The sequence below is a fragment of the Semicossyphus pulcher genome, unplaced genomic scaffold, assembly GCF_022749685.1.
Source record: "Semicossyphus pulcher isolate SPU_LCO1_2020_fin unplaced genomic scaffold, fSemPul1.0.p SCAF_18, whole genome shotgun sequence".
Classification (NCBI taxonomy): Eukaryota; Metazoa; Chordata; class Actinopteri; order Labriformes; family Labridae; genus Semicossyphus; species Semicossyphus pulcher.
Genome location: NW_027211691.1, coordinates 227,501 through 251,643, shown reverse-complemented (window position 1 = coordinate 251,643; position 24,143 = coordinate 227,501). Strand labels below are relative to the sequence as shown.

Below are 24,143 nucleotides of genomic sequence, written 5' to 3'. Positions count from 1 at the left end.
AGCTCATCAGACAGTGTTCAGACAGAAGATCCTCGTTCATTTAAGTCAATGCAAAGAAACTCAGAGACCAGGGGTGCAACGATTAGTGGACGTTGTCGTCAAACATCGATGACAGCATTAGGTGGTGAACCATCTCACATCCTTATTATCTCTGCTAAAGAGTTACACATGCAAACCAGCGACGGGAAAGTGACAGGTAAACAAAACATAGCAGCGGATGATGCAACACCATCACATCCTGAAAACCTGGGAGCAGTTCACCCTCAAAGGATCGCCTGAGAGGAAGAGGAGCTTGTTAATCACAGGAGCACGTCAGTAATGTGCGAGCATTTAAGAGAAGGAACGTTGGATTCGTGGATGACTCGCACAGATAAGATAATTACCTTCTCAGCTAGCTAACGTTAGCTATCTGTAGACGGAGTTGTGTTAGCTTTTATCATTAATAAATCGCTGTCGTACTCTGGAAAGAACCTGATGCATCTTCTTTTAAACATCAACTGTGTCATTCAACTGAACAAAGTGACAGCCACGCTGTGTGACTGTTCTCTCATATCGAGTCCTGAAAACCTTTCCCCTGGAACACATTTTCTGTCCGTCATCTCTTCTTCTTCCTCCTTTTATTCATCTTCTGATTCAGTAGGAGCCGAATCAGCAGCATCTATTGTATTTATTGTAAGTGAGCACATTCTTGCAGACAGACCTGACAAAGCTTGAACTCAGACTTTTTACAAACCTGCGTCCTGATGTAGTCATCTCAGCATCCTCTCATCCTGTTGATGTCATTAAATCGGTTTATTTTGGGTTCTCAGTGCTCTAGTGAGACAGATTTCAGCCCACGTGTGACATAAATAATCTGCTTTTCTTGACTTTTTCTGCCCACAGCATAGAAGAGGATATCTTTGGTATCCTGTGAATTGCTGCAGCGACATAAGTCCCTTGTTATTAAAGTATCTTAAAGGTTCCTCCGGTTTGACCCACCTGTCCCCTTTAAAGAAATAGGTCTTGGCCACTTCCTCCCACCACAGAGCCGTCTCGATGCTCTGAGCCGGCATGCCGTGTCCAAACTGGGTGATGTCCTTCGGGTACCCTGACTGCAGCACCGTGTCCTTAAACACCCAGAACTGCTTCCCTGCACATGAAAAAGAGAGGAGGAAATAAATGAGAGGAAGGACGAGCTGGGATTAAAAGCCCAGGAGCAGGAGGACAGAAACACGCAGGCAACAACCTGCTGCCTCGTGTTACCGCGCTCATGTTGATGTTTGCTCTTTAAAACAGGACTCAGACACGCTGACGTGTCCTCCTCAACCTTCCTCTGAGGAAGGAGTCTCTGTCAGCTCAAACTGACCTCAGACACACTTTAACTGATTTCTGAACCTCAAGGAGTCACATAGCAACCACGACAACAGAACACTCATGGAGATGCTCCAGTTTCTGATCAGGAGTTGGTCCCTGAGCTTCCTGTGGAGTCATCAGGTTAACCAGCACGTTTGTGACCTCAGGAAGTGTTCGTCTCCATCAGTGGAGGAGGAGGAGGGTGGAGCAGGAGGAAGTGGGTGGAGGAGCCGAGTGTTACCAGAAAGAGAACAAAGGAGGAGGAGGAGGAGGAGGAGGAGGAGTGACTCACCTCACACTCAGTGTTTATTCATGTCATCATAAACTTTAAGTATAATCAGAATGAGGCCTCAGGCTGAACATGTGAGGTTATACAGGTGATACCATCCGAAGGTCTCTCAGCTGGAGAGCCTGAACCCACCGACCCTCCAACAAACACGGGAAACGGCTGTGAAATACAGCAGATATGATCCCAGCTTCATGTCGGCAACATATCCGACCTCTGACCTTTAAGGAGTGTTTACACTGTACAGCTGAGGAGGAGGAGGAGGAGGAGGGGGAGGAGGAGGAGGAGGCAGAGCTGGCTGAATGTGAGGGGCCTCCTGTTGGAGAGGAAATTCCTGTCATTTCACCTCCCTCTTTTACTGTGCTCATTCTGGGTCACACTTCCTCCGACACACACACACACACACACACACACACACACACACACACACACACACCACACCCTGAGATTAACAGTCCACCTCTCACAGAACACAATGAGTTCAACTTGATTCACAGAAACCAAACAGCTCCTCCTCCTCCTCCTCCTCCTCTTCAGTCAGAGAACAGTCTCCCTCCTCATAAAATCTCCTTCTTCTGTGGAGCTGCTTTGATGTCGATGCTGTATGAAGACTGATATATTTGTTTGTCCTCATTCAGGCCACACACACACGTTATATATAACACAACACATGTTATATATAACGTAACGCACCTTATATATAGCACAACACATGTTATATATAATGTAACACACGTTATATATAACATAACACATGTTATATATAATGTAACACACGTTATATATAACACAACACATGTTATATATAATGTAACACACCTTATATATAAGATAACACATGTTATATATAATGTAACACATGTTATATATAATGTAACACACGTTATATATAACACAACACATGTTATATATAACGTAACGCACCTTATATATAACACAACACATGTTATATATAATGTAACACACGTTATATATAACATAACACATGTTATATATAATGTAACACACGTTATATATAACACAACACATGTTATATATAATGTAACACACCTTATATATAAGATAACACATGTTATATATAATGTAACACATGTTATATATAATGTAACACACGTTATATATAACACAACACATGTTATATATAACGTAACGCACCTTATATATAACACAACACATGTTATATATAATGTAACACACGTTATATATAACATAACACATGTTATATATAATGTAACACACGTTATATATAACACAACACATGTTATATATAATGTAACACACCTTATATATAAGATAACACATGTTATATATAATGTAACACATGTTATATGTAATGTAACACACGTTATATATAACATAACACATGTTATATATAATGTAACACACGTTATATATAACACAACACATGTTATATATAATGTAACACACGTTATATATAACATAACTAGAGCCTGACCGATATTGGATTTTTGGGGCCGATGCCGATTCCGATATTAGGGAGTAAAAAAATTCGATATCAATATATCGGCCGATATATTCACGTGTTCAAAATGAATCTGAAATTAAAATATTAAGATTCCAAATCTGAAAAGTTCTTGTCACATTTGCATGACATACAAAATTCAAATAAAATAGTGTTTCTGCAGCAGCTGAAAAAGCACCAAAATAAAACATCAAATTAAACAGACGTGAGTTTAACACACAAACACACAAAAGGAGGAACAAAATGATGTTCTTGTTTCTCCCACCTGCACACAGTGCTGCTGAAGATACAAGTCACTAAACACAGACCAGCTCATCTGACAGACTGATGCTGTTAATAATAGTAATAAAGGCTTAATGATTTTCCATATTAAATATTCCCTCTTCATCGACATCATGATCCAGGAGAAGTGTGAGATGGTGTCTGTATCTGCAGAGGATCTGCCCTCCATCTGTGTTTCTATTCTTATTATTCTGCTCTGTTTGGGGCATTTGGGACGATCTATGGACTGTCTATCACGGGGCAGAGGTCTGGAGCTCAGCCAACAGTCCGCGGGTCGGGACTCAATCAACACGTAGCATCACGGTGACATGGCTGTCTGTCTGCTCTGCTCTCTGTCTGTCTGTAGCACCGTAACATCGTAACTTTAACATCTTTATAAGACGTGAAAGGGACTTCACTTCTTCCTTTGCCGTTCTGTGAATGAGAACAGTCCGCGCGTGTGTGTTGAGGGCGGCTGTCAGTGAGCGGTGGTTCAGTCTGACTGACAGGTCTAATGATGAATACAGCTTTCACTCTACACGTTGTTGACTTGGAAACTCTGAGCTGCTCTGTGTGAATCTAATGAACAGGACTGGTGTCTCTGTGAGGCCTTCACAGCTTCTATCTGTGCAGATTTCATCAGACCAGCCTCTGATTCAAAGCGTCTGTTTAAAGAGACACACACTGCTTCCTGACTGAGACAGACAGAGACAGAGAGAGAGACAGAGACAGAGACAGAGACAGAGACAGACAGACAGACAGACAGAGAGAGAGACAGAGACAGACAGACAGAGAGAGGGTGGAGGATAAGTCAGAGAGCTCTTGGGGACGTGTCGTCTGCGTCTCCTCGACTGTTGGGAGCCTAAAATAAAGCTGCTGACATGAAGATTGTAGTTTGTGTCTCATTCACACAAACAGCTGTTGTGTCTCTGCCACGTCTGTGTGGAGCTGCAGAATCATCTCCTTTAAATGTGTTTCTGTTTACTCTTCATCTACATGTCAGAAATATAAATGTGTGACAGCAGAACTCCCTGAGACGCCGTCTTTACGTGTTAACGTCACTGCTGCTGGATTTTATAACACGGCTTTAATGTGACACAGTGACATCAGGTCAGGTCTCTGAGAGGATGATCACACACACACACACAGATGACAGATTCTAAATACAGACACACACACACACACGCACACAGTTGACACACACACACACACACACGACACAGCAGCATGAACACACCTCCTGTAGAGGCCAGGAGGAGAGCATGTAAAGCCTGAGCTGGATGAAGATGAGCTCACACAGGCCTGCTGCTTCAGGTGCTGATAAAGAACGGGAGCTCACCTTTGAAGAAGACAAACTTCCCCTCGCTGTTCTCGTAGACGGCGTCGATCTTGGGGGGCAGACCTCTCCAGAAGACACTGATGAGCATGGGGTACCCCGGCATCACAGAGTTATCTCTGACCCTCCAGAACCAGTGATCCTGAAAGAATGAAGAGGAAGTTAAGACCCAGAGGAGGCAGGAAACAGGGACTGTACGTACTACAGGAGATATATAGGAGAACAAGTCAACCTAAATTATCTGTGAGACACGATGCATCAGCGCTGTGCACTCGGTTTACATCTCCAGTCTGATGTTGCCTCCACAACAGATTCATGTAGAGGACGGGGGTTAGATGTACTCTGACCAATCACAAGTTTATCACAGCCTCAGGTCCACACTGATGAACATCCCAACGTGCTGCTTTCCCAAAGGTGTTCAAACAAAGTCAAACAAACTAAACGATGGCGGGCGATGTCCAGAACACGTGCACTCTGTGCAAAATGAGCTTCTTGTCTATATTGTTGTTATATATTGTTCTATTGTCTGTTTCTCATCCTTGGTTCTGATTGGTTAATCTTTGTCCCCTGCAGAACTCACTGGATCGACATCTTTGTGTCATGTCAGGATGACAGACTCATCAATCATAATCATGTTGTCATAATCGTGATGTTATTTCAGGCCATGATCATAAAGTGCTCTCTGCTTTGAGGCATATTTCCAGGTTAGACTTACCTCATAGATTCACAGCTGAGATCATGAAGCTTCAGCTACACATAGCCACATTAATGAGCTAGCTTTAGCAGATTAGCATATGAGTGAAGACTGGACTAGTGCTTCTTCTTAACTTTGAAAAGTTTCCTGACACCAACAAACTGAACCAGGAATGTACGATATCAATCAGCATCTGATATTTGAGCTAAAGGTGCTGATGAAGGTCTCCAGCTGATGCCTCTCAGACCCTCAGAACCTCTGTCAGGTTCTCTCTGTGAGCCGTGAGAGTCAGAACCTCTGTCAGGTTCTCTCTGTGAGCCGTGAGAATCAGAACCTCTGTCAGGTTCTCTCTGTGAGCCGTGAGAGTCAGAACCTCTGTCAGGTTCTCTCTGTGGGCCGTGAGAGTCAGAACCTCTGTCAGGTTCTCTCTGTGAGCCGTGAGAGTCAGAACCTCTGTCAGGTTCTCTCTGAGAGCTGGAAAGTCAGAACCTCTGTCAGGTTCTCTCTGAGAACCGTGAAAGTCAGAACCTCTGTCAGGAACGATGAAGAACAAACTGGAAGAGGCGTCAGAAACAGAGGGAGTGAGAGCCAGCAGCTTTACGAGCAGCCAACAGCTCTGATTTCCTCCACAGGGAAACGTGAGCGGCCAGGCTGAAGGTGTGTCTGTTTGATGTTGGAGGAAACCCGATGAGGGGGGGAGGTGGGGGAGGAGGGGGAGATCCAGCTGTGGAAGCCATTAGGGCTCAGAGAGACATCCCACCCTTTGGCATCAACGGACAATTGAGTCTCCTGAACGCAGCGAGGCCAAAACACAGAGAGACTCCAGCCTCCTCGTCCTCACCGAGTCTGAGCAAACATGAGTCAAACTCTCTCTCTCTCTGTCTAATCTAATTGTTTCTCTCCCTCTCCTCTCCTCCTCTCCTCCTCTCTTCCTCCCCTCCGCCCCCTCCACTCCCTCTGCACATACTCTGTAGATTTGAATGTTTCAGCGTTTCCTCTGAACGCAGCTCGGCTCAGTAATTGAAAACAGATCAAACTGTGAAATTCGAGCGTTTTAAATCGTTGTGACTTTAAAGAGAGGAAATGTTCTCCTCACAGAGAGCAGAGCGAACTCAGAAAACTCACAGAAACGTCGAACAATGAGAGCAGTTCAGTGTGAGCGGGGTCAGGGTGTTATATTACAGGTTTGTCTCATACTGTCTCATGGTTCATGATAACACATGCAGAACTATGAGGCTCTGTTACAGCTCACTCTATAGAATGAAGACAGCATAAACTCTGGACGCCGCAGAAACGCAGAGACCAAACAACGTTTAGCTTCAGAACCGGAGACTTTAACACTTTGATCATTACTTAAATGAACATGAACATTTAGTCCTGCTCTGGTGTCAGAGGTCAGAGTCTCTGACACCAGAGTCTCTTTTTCAGAAAGGAGGTTGAACAAACCCTCAGTCTAACCCTGGACTGTGGTTTGACTGACTCTGAGTTAAAATTCGTTGGTTTTTTGGTTTCAGAACAGCTGATCAGAGTTAGTTCGATCAACTCTGAGTAGGTTCAGCCGGAGTTAAAAAGCCAGCATTAATGGAGCCCCGACACCACGAGTCACCATGGCAACGGTACACAAAAAGAGGTCCTCCTACGTCACACCAGTGGAGCTTGAAATCCTCACGTGGACGTTCAGCGAATACGAGCATGTTTTTAGAAACATAAAGTAACACGGCTGCAGCTGCAAAAGAGAGAGAAGCGGCTCGAGTGAACGCGTCAGTTTGAACTGGTCTGTTTATTTAATACTTAATCACGACCGGAAGCTAAAATGTATATTAATTTAGGAGCAATGCAGCGGGAGAAAAAAACATACGTGAAGCAGTTAAAAATAAAACAGCAGAACATCATTGAAAGGTGCGGCTCAGGCAGAACAGGCTCATGGCTGAACCTCACTTCAGTCAAATTTTAAATATGAAACAGATTAAATATCATTCAGTGGCTGTTTTAATGTGCATCAGCTTTATCCCTAACATGATGCTGACTTCACATACATTATAATTCATGTTGATTAAACTGAATGTGTTAGTTAAAAAAAAATAAAATCTAATAACTTACAGCGTCTTATCTGAGCGCTCTCGGCAGTGGTGGTGGAAAATCTACAAATGATGACTTTGACACAGATTTGTCTTTTGATTTTTTTATCATAATTATAAAAGACTTTTGCAAAGCGGTCAGAGCAGCACAGAGACGCAACGTTTCTTCTTTTAATTTGTAACCGCTCAAACACACGCGTGAGACGGGCTGAATGAACGAGGAAGTCGAATGAGGGTTTTATATTCTAGAGGGAGGAGACAGAGAGAAACTCTGAGTGTCCTGAAGAAAACCTGCTCCCGACCAGGTGAGGTTCACAGACACAGTTTCCATAGTAACCAACTCAGAGTTAAAGTTACCTCTCTTTCTGAAACGGCAAACCCGAGGTTTCCCTCATCTCAGGGTTAACAAACCTGGGGTTTCACTGAACCCGCTCTCTGACACGGACCCCAGACCACAAAAAGGTGTAACCTACCACACAATGACACAACCTGACCACAAAGAAGAAAAACTACTACCACAAAACCATGCTAAATGACAACAAAGAAACAACTCAACTGTGAAGAGCAGCAAAAAAACTACATACAAACATACAAACAAAACACTGACAACTGACCCACAAAACCCTACAGAGAAAACAAACAACAAAGAGACAACAAACAACATCAAAGAGACAACAAACAACAAAGAGACAACAAACACCATCAAAGAGACAACAAACAACATCAAAGAGACAACAAACAACAAAGAGACAACAAACACCATCAAAGAGACAACAAACAACATCAAAGAGACAACAAACATCAAAGAGACAACAAACAACAAAGAGACAACAAACAACATCACATAGACAACAAACAACATCAAAGAGACAACAAGCAACGTCACAGAGACAACAAACAACATCAAAGAGACAACAAACAACATCAAAGAGACAACAAACAACAAAGAGACAACAAACAACATCACATAGACAACAAACAACATCAAAGAGACAACAAGCAACGTCACAGAGACAACAAACAACATCAAAGAGACAACAAACAACATCACAGAGACAACAAACAACAAAGAGACAATAAACAACATCAAAGAGACAACAAACAACATCAAAGAGACAACAAGCAACGTCACAGAGACAACAAACAACATCAAAGAGACAACAAACAACATCAAAGAGACAACAAACAACATCAAAGAGACAACAAACAACATCAAAGAGACAACAAACATCAAAGAGACAACAAACAACATCAAAGAGACAACAAACAACATCAAAGAGACAACAAACAACATCACAGAGACAACAAACAACATCAAGAAGACAATAAACAACGTCACAGAGACAACAAACAACATCAAAGAGACAACAAACAACAAAGAGACAACAAACAACATCAAAGAGACAACAAGCAACGTCACAGAGACAACAAACAACATTAAAGAGACAACAAGCAACGTCACGGAGACGACAAACAACGTCACAGAGACAACAAACAACATCAAAGAGACAACAAACAACAAAGAGACAACAAACAACATCAAAGAGACAACAAGCAACGTCACAGAGACAACAAACAACATTAAAGAGACAACAAGCAACGTCACAGAGACAACAAGCAACGTCACAGAGACAACAAACAACGTCACAGAGACAACAAACAACATCAAAGAGACAACAAACAACATGATACATTGATTCATCCATGAAAGACATCTAATATCAGCTCCTTTGTTTTGATGTAGTGAAATTAAATGACTAACTAGTGGCTCTCATGAAGCCTGGGAACGTAGAGGCCTACACACTCATAGAAATAACACTTCAAACTAACAAAGAGCTGACAGAGGGACAACGAGCACTTCTTTAAAAGAGAACAATAAGAGACGTTTCACTCAGTGACTCTGCAGCTGAGACCTTTCAGCAGATCTCGAGATTAGCACTCATGTTCACAGAGGAGGAGACACATTTATCAGACAGCTTCTGTTCATTTCTTCAGTCAAACATCCTCTTAAGCCCCTTTCCCACTGGTCAAAATACCCACTGACATCCGCCAACACCTGCTAACACCCGCTAACACCCGCTAACACCCACTCACATCCGCTAACACCCGCTAACACCCACTAACACCCATTAACACCCGCTAATACCCACTCACATCCGCTAACACCCGCTAACACCCACTAACACTTACACCCGCTAACACCCACTAACACTTACACCCACTAACACCCACTAACACCCGCTCACACCCACTCACATCTGCTAACACCCGCTAACACCCACTAACACTTACACCCGCTAACACCCACTAACACTTACACCCGCTAACACTTACACCCACTAACACCCACTAACACCCATTAACACCCGCTAACACCCACTAACACTTACACCCGCTAACACTTACACCCACTAACACCCACTAACACCCATTAACACCCGCTAACACCCACTAACACTTACACCCACTAACACCCACTAACACCCATTAACACCCGCTAAAACCCACTCACATCCGCTAACACCCACTAACACCCACTAACACTTACACCCGCTAACACCCACTAACACCCACTAACACCCACTAACACCCGCTCACACCCACTCACATCCGCTAACACCCACTAACACTTACACCCACTAACACCCACTAACACCCACTCACATCCGCTAACACCCGCTAACACCCACTAACAACCACTAACACCCACTCACATCCGCTAACACCCGCTAACACTTACACCCACTAACACCCACTAACACCCGCTCACACCCACTAACACTTACACCCACTAACACCCACTAACACCAGCTAACACCCACTAACACCCACTAACACCAGCTAACACCCACTAACACTTACACCCACTAACACCCGCTCACACCCGCTCACACCCACTAACACCCACTAACACCCACTAACACCCACTAACACTTACACCCACTAACACCCACTAACACCCACTAACACCCGCTCACACCCACTAACACTTACACCCACTAACACCCACTAACACCCGCTCACACCCACTAACACCCACTAACACTTACACCCACTAACACCCGCTCACACCCACTAACACTTACACCCACTAACACCCACTAACACCCGCTCACACCCACTAACACCCACTAACACCAGCTAACACCCACTAACACCCACTAACACCAGCTAACACCCACTAACACTTACACCCACTAACACCCGCTCACACCCACTAACACCCACTAACACCAGCTAACACCCACTAACACTTACACCCACTAACACCCGCTCACACCCACTAACACTTACACCCACTAACACCCACTAACACCCGCTCACACCCACTAACACCCACTAACACCACCTAACACCCACTAACACTTACACCCACTAACACCCGCTCACACCCACTAACACTTACACCCACTAACACCCACTAACACCCGCTAACACCCACTAACACCCACTAACACCAGCTAACACCAGCTAACACCAGCTAACACCCGGCAAAGAGTGTCTCTGACATCAGCAGCCTGCATCTCAGAATCCCCTGCTGCAAATGTGTACACATCAAGAAAGAAAGCACTTGACCTGCAGGCCCCTGTGACCCCTGACCCCTGTGATGCACACAGGTAGAGTGAAGGACACAGGAGGGTTTCTTTATCAGAGGCAGTCTCAGGATGAGAGCTGGACTCTGACAGATGAACCACAGAGGCTCTGATGCAGCTAACATGTAGCATCATCAGGCTCTGACACAGGAGAGCAAAGGTCAACTCAATACAACTACATCACAATATGAACTCTAAGTCACTCGCACAGGTTGGAGAGAACTGAAGAACGTTGGCTCTGCAGTAAAGAGAAGTTAATGGTCTCTGGTACCCGCCTGTCTGCTGACGGTCTGACAGCAGACGTGATGAAGGTCACATCCAGGAACCTGCATCACCACCTGAGGAGAGCTCTGTGACTGTTCGTCTACATGAATAAACATGCTCTGAGTCTCTGAGGGGACGTCTCCGTATGCTCTGACTTCACACAAAGTTAAACTCTGAATCTGTGACCTCGCTGACCTCGGTGAGGTCAAATTGCTGACACTGATCCTCACAGTCAGTGTGAACGTGAGCCGACCTCCGTCACCGCTCTGCAGAGGACTTCTACCTGAACCAGCCTGACACCTGAGAGTCTCAGATATCAGGTCTCATATACGAGAGGGGCTTCAGTCCTTCTCACAGGTGTAAGCACACAGTGTTAACCTCTGACCTTCTGTCAAACATCACACTGAACTTAAAGGAGCAGTGCACCCGTTTCACACCTGAAGTGTACCTGTCATCAGGAACACGACTCACTGTCACAATAACCTGATGTTTGATGCCTGTAAGTGTGAAACATGAAAGCTGCAGAGGTCGTCTCAGGTTTAAACTTTAACCTAAAGAAGGTGAGCAGTAATGTAGGCAGGGGTCTGATAAAAGAAGATGTTGTGTTGCATTATGGGAAATCAGTAAGGATTACAGGCGAATAATTCAAGAGAGGGGAAACACAGGCTGTCATAGTCACAGTTGTTTTCCTTTGCTGACTGATTCACTGATTATAATCACTCAGCCCTCCGTACTGTAGCGATGCTTCCATTTTAATATGTTGTCATTATTTCTATTGTATCAGCTGACACCAGTAACAGGAAGTTTAACAGGATAAAGCTTCACAGAAACCTCCCTGTACTTCACTTACACAACCCTCCACCCCCTCTCTTTATAAAGAGGACCACCTGTGGGCCTCGGGGGCTCACAGCCTGCTGAGACCTTGCTTTAATGACCTGGCATCAACTCGACTCGCCTCTCCCAAAACAATCAGAGAGGACGGACTGAAGCCAGACAGAAGTAATGGAGCTGCTGCAGGAAGTGAGCGAGCAGTCCAACACTCAAACACACCATAGAAGAAGAAACCAGTGTGTGAAAGACAGAGAGACAAACTGAGACACACTGAGACACACAGAGACACGCAGAGACACACTGAGACACACAGAGACACACTGAGACACACAGAGACACACAGAGACACAAAGAGACACACTGAGACACACTGAGACACACAGAGACACAAAGAGACACAAAGAGACACACTGAGACACACAGAGACACACTGAGACACACAGAGACACAAAGAGACACACTGAGACACACAGAGACACACTGAGACACAAAGAGACACAAAGAGACACACTGAGACACACAGAGACACGCAGAGACATGCAGAGACACGCTGAGACACGCAGAGACACACTGAGACACACAGAGACACACAGAGACACAAAGAGACACACTGAGACACACTGAGACACACAGAGACACAAAGAGACACAAAGAGACACACAGAGACACACTGAGACACACAGAGACACACACTGAGACACACTGAGACACACAGAGACACAAAGAGACACACTGAGACACACAGAGACACACTGAGACACAAAGAGACACAAAGAGACACACTGAGACACAAAGAGACACAAAGAGACACGCTGAGACACGCTGAGACACGCTGAGACACACTGAGACACACAGAGACACAAAGAGACACAAAGAGACACACAGAGACACACTGAGACACACAGAGACACACACTGAGACACACTGAGACACACTGAGACACACAGAGACACACTGAGACACACAGAGACACAAAGAGACACACTGAGACACACAGAGACACACTGAGACACAAAGAGACACACAGAGACACACAGAGACACGCAGAGACACGCAGAGACACACAGAGACACACTGAGACACACTGAGACACACAGAGACACAAAGAGACACACTGAGACACACTGAGACACAAAGAGACACACTGAGACACACAGAGACACACAGAGACACACACTGAGACACACTGAGACACACAGAGACACACTGAGACACACAGAGACACAAAGAGACACACAGAGACACACTGAGACACACAGAGACACACACTGAGACACACTGAGACACACAGAGACACACTGAGACACACAGAGACACAAAGAGACACACTGAGACACACAGAGACACACTGAGACACAAAGAGACACACAGAGACACACTGAGACACACAGAGACACACTGAGACACGCAGAGACACGCAGAGACACACTGAGACACACAGAGACACAAAGAGACACACTGAGACACACAGAGACACACTGAGACACACAGAGACACACTGAGACACACTGAGACACAAAGAGACACAAAGAGACACACTGAGACACACAGAGACACACAGAGACACAAAGAGACACACTGAGACACACTGAGACACAAAGAGACACACTGAGACACACTGAGACACAAAGAGACACACTGAGACACGCAGAGACACAAAGAGACACACTGAGACACGCAGAGACACACTGTGACACAAAGAGACACACTGAGACACACTGAGACACAAAGAGACACAAAGAGACACACTGAGACACAAAGAGACACAAAGAGACACACAGAGACACACAGAGACACAAAGAGACACACTGAGACACGCAGAGACACGCAGAGACACACTGAGACACGCAGAGACACACTGTGACACAAAGAGACACACTGAGACACACTGAGACACAAAGAGACACAAAGAGACACACAGCACAGGCTGTAAATCTTCATCGTGCAGACCCGGCCTGTTTAAAGAGAATCAAACAACATGTGTGCTGATGGTATAGATCAGCTGGTTCACAGTCAGCAGGTCACAGAGCACAGAGACCTGAACCCCTCAGAGCTGCTGAACGTTATGATAACCACCTGCTCTTGCAGAGAAACTCCCTGGCAGACTGAATCCAGGGCACACAGAGCCTGATGGATTTATCTGAGCCACGTCAGAGTTACAGGTGGTCCTGATGATCAACATCTGCTGCTCCATGTGATCTGTCACTCCTCCAACACTGTGAGTGTGGAGAACTGAGAGCTGACATCTACAGGAGGAACTCTCTCCACTTTCCATCAGACTGGAGATACAGGCTTTCATGTTTCAGTCCTAAAACCACATTAATCCAGATCAGAAATACGTCAGAGGGAGGAGAAGACGTGGCACCAACACACACAACAGCTGATCTGATGGTAAATGGACTGTACTTATATATCACTTTTCTAGTCTTTGCGACCACTCAAAGCTGCTTTTACACTACATATCACATTCACCCATTCACACACTGATGGCAGAGGCTGCTACGTAAAGTGCCCAACTGTCAATCAGATATCACATTCATAGCAATTTGGGGTTCAGTGTGTTGCCCAAGGACACTTCGACATGTAGCCTGAGGGAGCTGGGGATCAAACCTCCGACCTTCCGATTGAAAGACGACCGACTCTACCACTGAGCCACAGCCGCCCCGTAAATCTGATCATCTGATGCTCGTTTCTACGATTCAACATCATTAAAGTGATTCTGACTTTTACACAGACAAACAAACCACATGAAGCGTCACAGAGACACTTAAAGTTCTGCTCTGTCGTCCACAGAAAGAGGTTAGAGGTGAACCACAGCTCAGAGATGTTAGATGTGCTCTGACAGAGTAAACTAAAGGCACGCTCACTGCAGATATTATTGTTTAAAAGTGGAGCCAAGACAATTTGTCTGCGCATCGAAGCACGACATTTAATTTAAAGCCACAGACACAGAGGAGAGCTGAGCTCGCCTCCTCCTGAAGGCCGAGCGCGGGAGGGGGACAGAAGGGAGGAAGGGGGACAGAAGGGAGGAAGGGGGACAGGAGAGAGGGAGGGGGACAAGAGGGAGGGAGGGGGACAGGAGAGAGTGAGGGGGACAGGTGAGAGGGAGGGGGACAGGAGAGAGGGAGGGGGACAGGAGAGAGCAAGGGGGAAAGGAGAGCGGGAGGGGGACAGGTGAGAGGGAGGGGGACAGGTGAGAGGGAGGGGGACAGAAGAGAGCGAGGGGGACAGGAGAGAGGGAGGGGGACAGAAGAGAGCGAGGGGGACAGGAGAGAGGGAGGGGGACAGAAGAGAGCGAGGGGGACAGGAGAGAGGGAGGGGGACAGGAGAGAGGGAGGGGGACAGAAGAGAGCGAGGGGGACAGGAGAGAGGGAGGGGGACAGAAGAGAGCGAGGGGGACAGGTGAGAGGGAGGGGGACAGAAGAGAGCGAGGGGGACAGGTGAGAGGGAGGGGGACAGGAGAGAGGGAGGGGGACAGGAGAGCAGGAGGCTGGATTTATATGAATATAACAAACTCATATTACGTCCAACAAACAAACAGAGAGCTCTGGGGGGAGAGCAGGAACAAACGTGTCCTCAGACACACAGAGAAGCTGAGCTGCTGTGAGCATGCAGCGTGTTTCCTCTCAAACATCCGTCCAGCCTCGCTGTCCCTGAGTGACCCGAGCGGCTGCTGTTGGACTCAGCAGCTCTCTAACTGAGCAGAGACACACACACGTTCTGACTTCACTCTGACCCCAGTGTAACACCCAGGAACAGCAAAGTGTAATGTAACTGCTTCCAGTTAACACGGAGCATGAAGCAGACTAACAGGACGGCATTACGTAGGTGATGGTCGTCAGGTCCACTCTCTCCGCTCTGGATCCGACTCACCTTGAAGACGAACATCTCCCTCCTCAGGATGGCCAGCGTGTTGAAGCCTCCCTCACAAATGTTGGGTTTGGCATTGGGGTGGGACGGTCTGTCTCCGGGGGGCAGCCTCGGGGGGCGGGTCTGCCTGTCAGGTTTGCGGGGGTCTGAGGGAGGATGAGAGCGGGGAGGGGGGGCTGTGGGCAGAGGCTTGGTGGGCTGGGGCAGTTTATCAGGAGGGCCTGCAGGAGGACACAGATGGACATACATCACTGAGTGTTAGTCCAACTCTGTAGAAACCAATGAGAGCAGTGATACATGTGTCGTCACCCCTTACTGAACACCAACATACACTGATGCTCTCAATAACTGTAAACACACTGTGAGTCATGCACTTGAAAGATACGAGCTGTGCAGCTGGATTGTTCATGTTTTAACTCTCACAAAGCAAAGCTCTTCGAGGAACAGAGACTTTGATCCTGCTTTCAAACCCCTACAGTAAATATAAAGCTCGAGGCAGCGGCAGCTTAGCTTAGCACAACGGCTGAAAACAGACTCCTGACAACAGTCACCAACATAACCCACTGTGCAGTATGTTGTCTTAAATAAGCACGATGCAACAGAAGGGAACTCAAGAGGATTTCGTTCTCTTTATATACAGTAGATCCAGGCTAGCTGTTTCCCTCAGTTTTCAGTCTTTATGCTAAGCTAAGCTAACTTGCTGCTGCCTCTAGTTCCATCTCACTGTAGTGTGGAGGTGAGCCAAGTGATGAAGCTGTCACAGACCATGTTCTTGTTCATGGGATGCCAATGAGGGAAGCAGCACAGTCATGATGCTGAGGATGAAGGATGCCCTCACTGCTTTCAGCTTCCTCTGGGCTGACTGTGTTTGACTGTATGCACGTGCTGAATGTGATTTGTGCATTCAGTATTGAGGCCTACAGTAAACTGTGTTTCTGCAGCTAAGAAAGTGTGTTGAAAAAATAAACTACACACTGTGTGTAACAAGTCATCACACACCTTGGCACACTGCACTGCACACACTCCTTATCTAATAACTGTATGTGCTTATCTTTATATACATGAAGCTGCTGCAGAGAGGAAGCTCAGTGTGGTGGAGGGACTCTTTATTATCCTGTACAGTTAATGTGAACCTGCTGCGTAAACAGGAAGTGAGCTGTTCTCTTCAGACGAGGGAAGTCATTATAAACACTGATTAATCCACAGAGAGTTCAGACTACACACAGGCTGCACAGACTGTACATCAGCTTAGAGCCAATAAACACACGGTCATCTTCAACATGTCATCATTCAGGAGGAGGAGTCAGTTTGAGGTGAGGGGTCTGCAGGTAATTCTTCTACAACAACAATGGGAAGCAGAAACTGCTCAGGTGCTTTGACATGAATCTTTTGTTTCTGTTCAGCCTCCACATGTAGAATCACTGAGACAACAAGAAGAGATGCAGCTGAGACGGAAGGGGAGCGGCCATCTTCATCCTGCCCTTCACCTCCTGATACAGCAGGCAGGAGGAGGAGGAGGAGGAGGAGGACGAGGAGGAGGAGGAGGAGGAGGAGGAGGAGGAGAGCAAGGGGCAGCAGAGTTAAACAGCAGCACAATGAGCAGCAATCGTTTGCTCATGTCTGTCACTCCCACAGGGAAGAGTCCGGGTCATGTTAGCAGATGGCAGCTTCTCTCCTATGTGTGTGTGTGTATGTATGTGTGTGTGTGTGTGTGTGTGTGTGTATGTATGTGTGTGTGTGTGTGTGTGTGTGTGTGTGTTTGTGTGTGTGTGTGTGTGTGTATGTGTGTGTGTGTGTGTGTCAGTGGTGAAGCTTCACCTGGTGTTGATGTGTTAATCACAGAGGTGTGAGCTGTGACTGGGTCACATGACGCCGGCCTCAGCAGGTCTGACCTTTGACCTGTGCTTTCACACTTTTTGTTGTAGACGTTCTAATAATTTCTCGATGCTCTTCTGTTGTACAAACGACCCAAATGTAAACAGTGTCACCTGATCACTGCCTGTGGTGTTCTTCTAATGCTGCTCATTAACACAAACTGTAACTTCAGCACTAATGGAGGAAAACATGATGTGTTCATCACGTGTCAAACAGCTGCTGTTAGAAACTGTGTCCTAACAGATAAGCATCCGCCCAGCTTCAGCCACACGGTCACATCACCTCCTCTGTGTGTTAGTAACCTCGCTGTGTCTCACCGTAGATCTTCTGGATGCCCAGCAGGTCGTCCATGGGTAGTTTGAAGTTGTCCGTGTCCATGTACTGGTAGAAAGGAGCCATGATGGCCGTCGGGTCGTTCGAGTGTTCCAGTCCAAGAGCGTGGCCGAGCTCGTGGACCGCCACCAGGAACAGGTCGTTACCTGCAAACAGGAAGAGAGCAGGGTGTCAGCAGAAAGTGTGTCTGCAGATTGTTTCTGTTGGGGAGCTCCTTCAAAATAAAACCACCTCCAGAACTCACTGATTTAAATATAGAGCGGTCTCTAAGGGGGGAGGTTCTCTGTAAGGTCATGGTGAGACAATAAGATGGTTTATGTGCAGCCTGTGCAGGAATGTGTTCAACACACACACACACACACACACACACACACACACACTCCCTCAAGCACAGAAACCCTCCACTCTGTAATCAGTGTGTATCTGTGGTGAGCTGAATTCACTGGTTTGACCTTTTGAGAAACCGTCAGCAGCCGACAGCCGAGGCCGAACAGAACCCCACCAGAGGAGCTTCAGGATTCAAAGCCACGCCTCAGAGTCTCATTCAAGTTCCTGCTAACGTCAGTGACCACCAAAACACCAACAAACGCTCCTCTAACTCCTCTCTGATGCTCTGCCAACATGTCCAATAACCCCATAAAGAAAGTCATGTTCTCTGCTGAGAAAGCGCTGGGTGTAAATCAGGCTCAGACTGATGCAGGGATTTATTACAGCTCTCTGTCTGTGGGAACGTTTGAACCTGATTCATCAACTGCCTCAAAATAAATGACTTCACTGATCTTTAAAGTCTTTCCAACATCAATCTTTCAGCTTTAAACATCGCAAACGTAAATATCACTAAAATTAGCTCTTTTTCAAAGGAGGTTTTGAATGGGGATTCACCTTCTCTGTCTCACACAGAGACTCTACAGGAGTAAGTGAGGCTCCGATCAGCTGCAGATCAGTCACATGAGCAACACCTCAGCAGGCAGAAAGACAAGCAGAGAAACGTGAGAGAGTATACATGTCTCTACAGGACTGATGCACAGCTTCACACTGCACACGAGGAAACACAAACTGAATGCATTATTAATGAGAGGAAAGGTTTTCAGACAGATTCTACCAATTAAACCAGACGTCTTGTTAAAGTTGTAGAAGAAAAGAAACTGAGGCTGAATTTATGCACGCTTGGGACATTAAACACGTGTGTGCTGAGTTTATAGGTCATAAAGAGAAGAAAGCAGGTCACACTCAGCAGCCACAGCTCTCAATGAAGCTGTTTAAACATTACATACGAGTGTGAAACGGGAGAGGGCAGAGATTAAACATGCAATGCTGGAGATCTCGAACGACAGCCACATTTCCAGGCTTCAGTTGTGCCCAGCGCTGAGAGATAGGACTTCCTTCTCGGAGCGCTGCATTGTTTACAGTCTGAAGCTTTAGAGTGAGGATGGAGAGTCGAGAGACGACGCCTCAGAGCACACTGTTAGCTGTTAGCATGCAGACGTCTGTTATAGGTTAATAAGAAGGTAAATCCTCACATGAAGCTGATGGAGCCAGCCGGCTGTTTTTCCTGCATACACCAGAGATACTGAGACGCTGATATGTGATTGGTCAATACTACTCAGACTACTAACACACTAGAAACAGAAACACTTCCTGTACATACACCTGGTCCTGCAGGTTCCACATGTTGATCACGTGACCATGCTTGGTGTCCATTGGTCGTTCTTTCTTACAGTAAATGAAACGTTGATGTGAAGCAGCTCAGTGACAGAAACAGAGTCCAGTGGCTGCTGAGAGCACGTCTGCTGATCCATCGCCATGAGCGTCTTCATGATCATGTGAACGGAGCCGGGTCATACAGCACAGGTGTAAAGGAGAGAGAGGGCTTCAGTGCACTGCAGTACATTACCTGTAAACTACTCATCATCACACAGTACACCTGAACTCAGCACACTGCTGCGCTGGCTGCTTACCCACAATTCATTGCTCAACGGACGTGACGTTTAAATGTGTCTAACTGTCTAACATCTGTCAGTGAGACATCAGGCTGTCAGCACTTTGTCATGAACGTCATCGCCGACTACTAATCAATGAAATAAGACAAGTATTGATCCGATATAGTAACTGATCACGCTGATGCTGAATGACATCCTGTCTCAGTTGATGTAGACAGAGCAGCTGTGTGTGTGTGTGTGTGTGCCTGCCTATCTGTCTGTGTGTGTGTGTGTGTGTGTGTGTGCGTGTGTCTGTGTGTGTGTGTGTGTATGTGTGTGTGTGTGTGTGTGCGTGTGTCTGTGTGTGTGTGTGTATGTGTGTGTGTGTGTGTGTGTGTGTGTGTGCCTGCCTATCTGTCTGTGTGTGTGTGTGTGTGTGTGTGTGTGTGCCTGTCTGTCTGTCTGTGTGTGTGTGTGTGTGTGTGCCTGCCTGTCTGTCTACCTGCCTGTCTGTCTGTGTGTGTGTGTGCGTGTGTGCATGTGTGTGTGTGTGCGTGCGTGTGTGTGTGTGTGTGTGTGCCTGCCTATCTGTCTGTGTGTGTGTGAGTGTGTGTGTGTGTGTGTGTGTGTGTCTGTCTGCCTGCCTATCTGTGTGTGTGTGTGTACGTGCCTGTCTGTCTGTCTGTCTACCTGCTTGTCTGCCTGTCAGTCTATCTACCTACCTGTCTACTTGCCTGTCTGTCTACCTGTCTACTTGCCTGTCTGTCTGTCTGTCTGCCTGTTTACCTGTCTGTCTGTCTGTCTGTCTGTCTGCCTGTCTGCGTCTCCTGAGGCTGACGACATGCTGTTGTCTGTGATGTGAGACGGGGACGTCCTGTCGGCCCCACAGACACACTGAGCCAGTTTGTCGCTTCACTAATTATCAGCTGGAAGGTTTACAGACAGACAGAGAGGTAACGTGAGGAGAGAGTTTACACCAGGTGAGAGGAGGGAGATGCAGGTGAGAGAAACACTATGGGAGGGGGAGAGAGAGGGGGGGAGACACGGAGGGGAGGGAGCAGATAAATAAAGGTGAGGTAAAGTGAGGAGAAAGAGCGTCCAGAGAGAAAACTGCAGGAGGGACTCAGGATGATGAAGAGAGGAGGAAACAGGGAGGAGATAAGGCTCCGGATTATTTGTTATCTGCATCACACAGCACGGAGATGATGAATTATACAAGTGTGACCTTTGACCTCCAACAGTCCCGTCAGGGGCTGTTTCTCACACACACAAAGTAAAGCAGGACACAGAGCGAGAGGAAGCAGCCGTGAGCAGAGGTAGTACTGAGTCAACTCCTTTACTCCAGTGAAAGTAAGAAAGTACACGCTCTGAATGAACTGCAGTACCACGTCTGTGCAAAGTAACTAAAGCTCACCATAATAATAATAATGATAATAATAAATCAAAGACGTTTAAACTTAAACATTCTAGTTTAGAATAAAATAAAACTATATACTGCCAATGATGATCATTACGTTTGTTCTAGAGTTGACACAATACACACGATACCTCTTCTGATAACTGGCAAACCAAAAAAGGATCGTGTTCTTCCTTTATTATCACTGGACACCGTCTGGTTTCGCTGCAAGCCACATTTCAGACAGAATAATAAAGAGTGAACTGAGGTCCCAAATGAGCACCTGGATCATTTTTTACAGCTTTGAAATCAGTCTTGGTGCTGGGATGGCAGCGAGCAGCGTGCAGAGCAAAATAACAATAACTGATAACTGATCCTCACATGCATCAAAACTGAAGTAACCAGCCTCTTTGTTTGTAAGGAGTCGAACGTGCAGATTTTTGTGTTCACATGTAGGAAGTAAAGAAAAAAAAAACTCAGGTAAAGTACAAATACCTGAAAAATCTACTAAAGTACAGTCACAAAGTATTTGTACTTCCCACCTCTAGCTGTGAGACAGCTGAAGAAGCCAAGGCTGATTGTCCAGCTGATACATAAAGTCTACATGTTTCACTTCTTCGTTATGAAACTGTGTAATCCTCTGGTGTTCGGCTCGTCACACAGCTGTCTGAAGCAGGGAGGCAACACTGAATACTGCAGCTCTGTGGAATCATATTAAAGTTTTCCTCCATGTTCAGCAGCAGTGATCATGTTGGCAGCCTGCAGCAGCATCACCCACTCTCTGCTCGGAGAGGTCAAGGTCGCTGCTAATGACAGAGAGCAGGCGAGGAAGAGGAGGAGGAGGAGGAGGAGGAGGAGAGTGATGATCAGACGTCCTCTCCACAGGGCTGCAGTAAAGCAAACATGGCTCATGATTAGACAGCAGAGACCTGGACCTGTTCTATCTGCAGGATTTACGTGTGCAGGCCCGGAACACGTGACGATGAACAAACACACAGAGGTAAACACACTCAGACCCACAAATCAGCTGAACTAAAGCCTGGACAGCTGCTGTTCGATTGCAGTAATAGCTCAGGTCGTCAGCGAGGGTCTCCGGGGGGCTGTAACCCTCTGTGCTGTTTTACTGTTTCTCTAAACACCCTCAGACCACTCAGCACACTACCGCTGACATCTGAGAACAGCAGGGAGACCAGCAGGGTGTCCACATAAAATAATCCTGTATTGATCCCCAGGGGGGGAAATTTGGGACATGTTAGCTTCTCCATCATTCAAAGTCTTATGAAAGTTTATCAGCTGGTGTGTCTCCTTTGTCCCCTGTAGACAAATGTCAGAGCTATCAAGGGAGCAGTATTTCTCTCCAAACAGGAAGGCTTTCCAAACACAGCAACCCTCTGACATGAACATCCCATCATGCAGACAAAGACTGTACAGTGGAGGAGTCCCAGCACAGACTGACAATGACTCCTCCAACTCTCCGTAGGACACAGAGCTCTGACTGTTAGCTGTTGTTTTCCCATCCAGCTCTGGGTGATCATAAAGCTCTGTTTGTCTCAGAGGACCGCAATGTTCCCGCTGTTAGCTCCTCCTGAGAGGCCGAGCTGCTCTCGGACTCGCTCCTGTTAGACAGAAACTCTCCCGCACAGTGAGGGAAACACTGGAAGGTGTTAACTGCTATAAAAACATTCCTCAGATAGCAGTTAGCACCTCTCAGAGCAGCAGGGCAGTCTCCTGTCTCATGTTACTCCACAAACATGAAGGATAAAGAGCCACTTCTTAAACACCACCCACCACGTTCAAATGTGTTGGAGCAGATTTTAAACCTGGTAATATTTACAACTATTATTATGTTAAAGTGGATACATTATATTTACAGTCTGCTTTTATAGTTGAATCACTCAGAGAAGGAGGCTAGCTGGAGACTAAACAAGTAGTCTTTAGTTTTAGCTACACCAACCATGTATCTGCTACTTTAAGCTAACCATATTAACTATGTATCTGCTACTTTAAGCTAACCATATTAACCATGTATCTGCTACTTTAAGCTAACCATATTAACCATGTATCTGCTACTTTAAGCTAACCATATTAACTATGTATCTGCTACTTTAAGCTAACCATATTAACCATGTATCTGCTACTTTAAGCTAACCATATTAACCATGTATGTGCTACTTTAAGCTAACCATATTAACCATGTATGTGCTACTTTAAGCTAACCATATTAACCATCTATCTGCTACTTTAAGCTAACTATATCAACCATGAATGTGCTACTTTGATCCAGCTAACTCCACCATCGCTCCATTCCATCACTTATCCATAGACCTACTACAACTAGCAAAAGAGTTAACCATTATCAACCATTAATTCATTAGCCTACTGTTAGCTAACACATCAACCATTAACTCACTTTAGCTGCTGAATCTGTTTCGTCAGCTGCCTGTCAAAGAATGTAACCAGCTGATGGGAGCAACAGGTGTACACTTATCTGATTATGTATTTACAGAGGCTGTATGTGTGTGTGTGTGTGTGTGTGGAGACTGGAGGTAAATAACCAGCAGAAAGGATGAAAACACTCTGCTGGCAGAGGAC

The 24,143-nt window shown here is 46.1% G+C and overlaps 1 protein-coding gene across 2 annotated transcripts in view; it reads right to left on the bottom strand.

The window, feature by feature from the left end:
* LOC138595658 (matrix metalloproteinase-16-like) overlaps positions 1 to 24,143 on the bottom strand; it is a 65,720-nt gene that overhangs the window by 11,148 nt on the left and 30,429 nt on the right. For both annotated transcript variants that reach the window (XM_069667000.1, XM_069667001.1), the window contains 4 exons: positions 18,221 to 18,382; positions 16,032 to 16,249; positions 4,702 to 4,840; positions 979 to 1,129 (listed from right to left, as the gene is read on the bottom strand). In XM_069667000.1, the coding sequence (XP_069523101.1) occupies positions 979 to 1,129; positions 4,702 to 4,840; positions 16,032 to 16,249; positions 18,221 to 18,382 (670 nt within the window). The remainder of the gene's footprint in view (positions 1 to 978; positions 1,130 to 4,701; positions 4,841 to 16,031; positions 16,250 to 18,220; positions 18,383 to 24,143) is intronic.